The sequence below is a fragment of the Phaethon lepturus genome, unplaced genomic scaffold, assembly GCF_000687285.1.
Source record: "Phaethon lepturus isolate BGI_N335 unplaced genomic scaffold, ASM68728v1 scaffold28971, whole genome shotgun sequence".
Lineage (NCBI taxonomy): Eukaryota > Metazoa > Chordata > Aves > Phaethontiformes > Phaethontidae > Phaethon > Phaethon lepturus.
The window spans coordinates 3,886-7,609 of NW_010517432.1; the positions used below are offsets into that span (position 1 = coordinate 3,886).

At 47.9% G+C, this 3,724-nt stretch overlaps 1 protein-coding gene across 1 annotated transcript in view; it reads left to right on the forward strand.

Moving 5' to 3' along the window:
* Positions 1–560: 560 nt before the first annotated feature.
* Positions 561–3,724, forward strand: part of LOC104627984 (chloride intracellular channel protein 4-like) — a gene marked incomplete at its 5' end in the record, with an annotated part of 6,921 nt that continues 3,757 nt past the window's right edge. Inside the window, 3 exons of the mRNA XM_010296406.1 lie at positions 561–791; positions 2,585–2,694; positions 3,132–3,257. Coding sequence (XP_010294708.1) covers positions 561–791; positions 2,585–2,694; positions 3,132–3,257 — 467 coding nt within the window. The remainder of the gene's footprint in view (positions 792–2,584; positions 2,695–3,131; positions 3,258–3,724) is intronic.

Here is a 3,724-nt window from a genome sequence, read left to right on the forward strand (position 1 = left end):
TCTGAACGGTACATGAACCTTGCTCAGATGAGATAACTGAATTTTTCCTATCAAAGGCTGAATGAAAATATCAAATCAGTTGTAGAAACTGTTTTTTCTGGACACTTGTTCTTTCTTTCCCTAGACTATAGCAATCTGTTACTGTAAGATTATTTCTTCACTGACTTAGGTTGATGGTTTAAATTCCTCTGTAATAAATTGCTTAAGACACCAAAGCACAGATTGGTCCCAGGTTGGGCTGCTGTCCCCTCTGTGTCCCGTTCAAGGGGTTTCCCTGACCTACGAGGCAGGCTGAGGCAAAATGGTGGTGTCATGTAATTAGCTTTATTTTAAGCACATGTTAGCAGCATTTGTAGTCTTGTACTTATGAAATACACAATAGTTTTCCATCTTCTTCTTGCTGTGAATTGTACAGCGCTGGAGAGCAGTGCTCTGAGTAGGAGGAAAAATACAATAGAAGCATTTGACCCGCTTTCATTTTTGCCACCTACGAAACAAGACGTTTCTAACACAGCATTCCGGCTGTTTTAGCATTTCTAAAAGTTTTCATCCCCTGGCAGCATTTAAGGCAAGAGGCTATTCTGGTTTTTGTTACCAAGAAGCCAGTGGTTGTCAGAGTACAGAAAGCAGCAGAGAGTTATCAGAGGAGAATCCTTCGGGTTGACAGGGAGAATAAGACGGTTCATCAAGCCGCAGGAGTGTCTTTCCTCATGCGTCGCTCGAGCTCCGTGGCAGAAACGTACCTGCTCCAGACCAGGTGCTCCTTTCCAGAGATAGAGCTCTTTGTGAAGGTGAGCATTTTAAAGCAATCCAACAGCAATGTTTGGAGAACTTTTGGAGAACTTTTTACTATATTTGAGATTCATTTGATGATGTTGAGGGAGGTGAAAGAGCAAGCGGAACTGGTTTTACTAATGTGCGTTGTTTGGTTGTAAGGTCTGCAAACCTTAATGAACTAACCTGTTGACTAAGTAAATGATACACCTGCTTTTTTACTTCTGTGCCCTTACATTTCATCTTAAGTTTTAAAACTGCGCTTTAGGAGAATCATATGAAGGGCTTAAACATTAGACTCTGATCTCTGTCACATGAACCCTAACTCAACCAACAGCAGCGACGCAAGACTTCGCCTCCTTTTAATGAAGGCTCTTAGCAAAATGCAATACAAAGCACGCGAGAGCAACACTTCTGTGGCCGCACGTATGGTGTGTTGCATCTCTTATGCTTTGCACTGGCACCTGGTGACTTGTTTAGCCAAAAAGAGAAGACCATCATTACAGAGAGAGAGAGGTTACGTGACTTGGATACGGCCACGCTTCAGTCTTAGAAGTGGGAGCCTTGGGTCTGTAAGGAGGAGGGTTTAGCCAGGGGACGTGGCACTTGTGCTTCATTAGTCCTCAGTTCAGCAAAGCTCAGAGACGGGTGCGATCAGCTTGAGGAAGGCTACTGCCTAATTTCCCTCCTCTGGGGCCCCCATAGTTGTCTAGTTTGAAACTATTAATTATTTAGTTTATTCTCTTTATTCCCTTAAGTGCTTTAGACGTTACATCTCAATTTATGCTGGTAGGTCTTTCTTTGCTTGTTTCCTGTGATCATAAAACTGATTTAAACTTATTTTAATCTCACAGTGACTTAGGTAGATTTATGTTCATACAGACAAATGAGGTGCTGTCGTGGTTTAACCCCAGGGGGGAACTAAGCACCACGCAGCCGCTCACTCACTCCCCGCACCAGCGGGATGGGGGAAGAGAATTGGAAGGGTAAAATTGAGAAAACTTGTGGGTTGAGCTAAGAACAGTTTAATAACTGAAATAAAACAACAACAACAAAAATAATAACAACAATAATGACAATGATGATGACGATAAAAAGGAAAATAACAAAGAGAGAGAAATAAAACCCAAGAAAGGCAAATGAAAACAGTTGCCCATCCTTAACCAATGGATGCCCAGCCAGCCCCCCAGCAGGGACCCCCTGGCCAACCTTCTCCCTAGTTCTATTGCCGAGCGTGACGCCGTACGGTACGGGACATCCCTGGGGCCAGCTGGGGTCAGCTGTCCCGGCTGTGCCCCCCCCAGCCTCCCCGCACCCCCAGCCTGCTCGCTGCTGGGGTGGGGCGAGGGGCAGGAAAGGCCTCGACGCTGTGTGAGCGCTGCTCAGCAGGGACGAACACAGCCCTGGGTTACCAGCACCGTTCCCAGCACAGCTCCAAACCACGGCCCCGTACCGGCTTCTGTGAAGAAAATTAACTCTGCCCCAGCCCAAACCAGCTGGGAGATAGGGGACTATTTCCTGTGGAAGGACTGCTGCGATTTCAAGTTTGTTTTCTAACTTATGGCAATGTTCATTATGCATTTTAATGAAAAGCTACGTCTCCAAGATGACAGGATTCTTCATCATATCTGTGTGCATGTTTGGAGAAGCATATAAAGAAACTTTGCATGAAAATATGTATTAGTAGAGATGAGTAACATGCTATACGTACTTGTAGCAGACCTGGGTTTTCTGCTTTCCTACTACATCTGCTATCAAAATTTGCTATCATCACAGATGTATGTATACCTTTTTTTTTTTTTAATTATAGGCTGGCAGTGATGGGGAGAGTATTGGAAATTGCCCATTCTCTCAGCGTCTCTTTATGATTCTGTGGCTAAAAGGTGTCATATTTAACGTCACAACCGTGGATTTGAAAAGGTGAGATGGTAACCGAAGTTCTCATTTTCAGAACAACCTTTCCAAAATGGTGACTTTAAACTCTTCTCATAGACTGGAAATGCACGCCGTGCCTTGGCATTACGCTAACCAACTGGATGCCTGACTCCTCTTTAGGGTTCACTAGTATAAAGTGGACCAAGTCCTTTGAAGCAGTTGAGATTTTAATGTTTTGCAGTAGGTCTCTGTAACGTACGACAGAAGTTTTGGGGGTTTTCTTAAGCATTTCAGAGCACATTCGCGTACGAGCTAGCGCGATTCTCACGCCACTGGTGCGCGGCAGCTGGCTAAGTTTTATTTTGTAAGAAAGGCGTAGAGCAGCCTGCTATTTTAAAGGTGAAACAGTCTGTTACAATTAAGCGTAGAAATTGGAAATGCGGTTCCTGCTGCCACTCACCCCATCTCTTTCCTCCCGCTAGAAAGCCTGCTGACCTGCAGAATCTCGCCCCGGGGACAAACCCCCCCTTCATGACGTTTGACGGCGAAGTGAAAACCGACGTCAATAAGATCGAGGAGTTCTTGGAAGAAAAGCTGGCACCGCCCCGGTACCGTATTCCCGGCCGCTTCTCCCGCTTGTAGTCCCTCACGGCCCTCGTCGGGGGTCAGTGACCAAAGCCCCTGGGTTTTGGCAGGTCCGGCCCTGGATGAGCTGGAAGTGGGAGGCGTGTGGGAGGCTCGGTGGGGCTGGTCCGGCCGCTGCGGTGCAGTTTGCTGGGAGGGGTAACCTCAGCTGGGGCGAAAGGGCGCTGGAGCCTGGCCCCGGGACGCCGGCCGTGCCCCTCCCGCCGCCCTCGCCTTTGCCCCCGGTTTGCTGTGCCGCTGCAGTCGGTCCCAAGGCACGAAATCCACCCCGCTGCAGCAGGAGCCTGCGTTGTCTGCAGAGACCTGACCTCTTTTCCCGTGCTCGCGGGGGTTTGGGGTTTCCCTCTTCACACCGTACCCAGGACTGGGCTCGCTGGGAGCGGGCAGTCGGAAGAAACGGGCAGCGGAAGCCTCCCATGGCAGGGGGGGT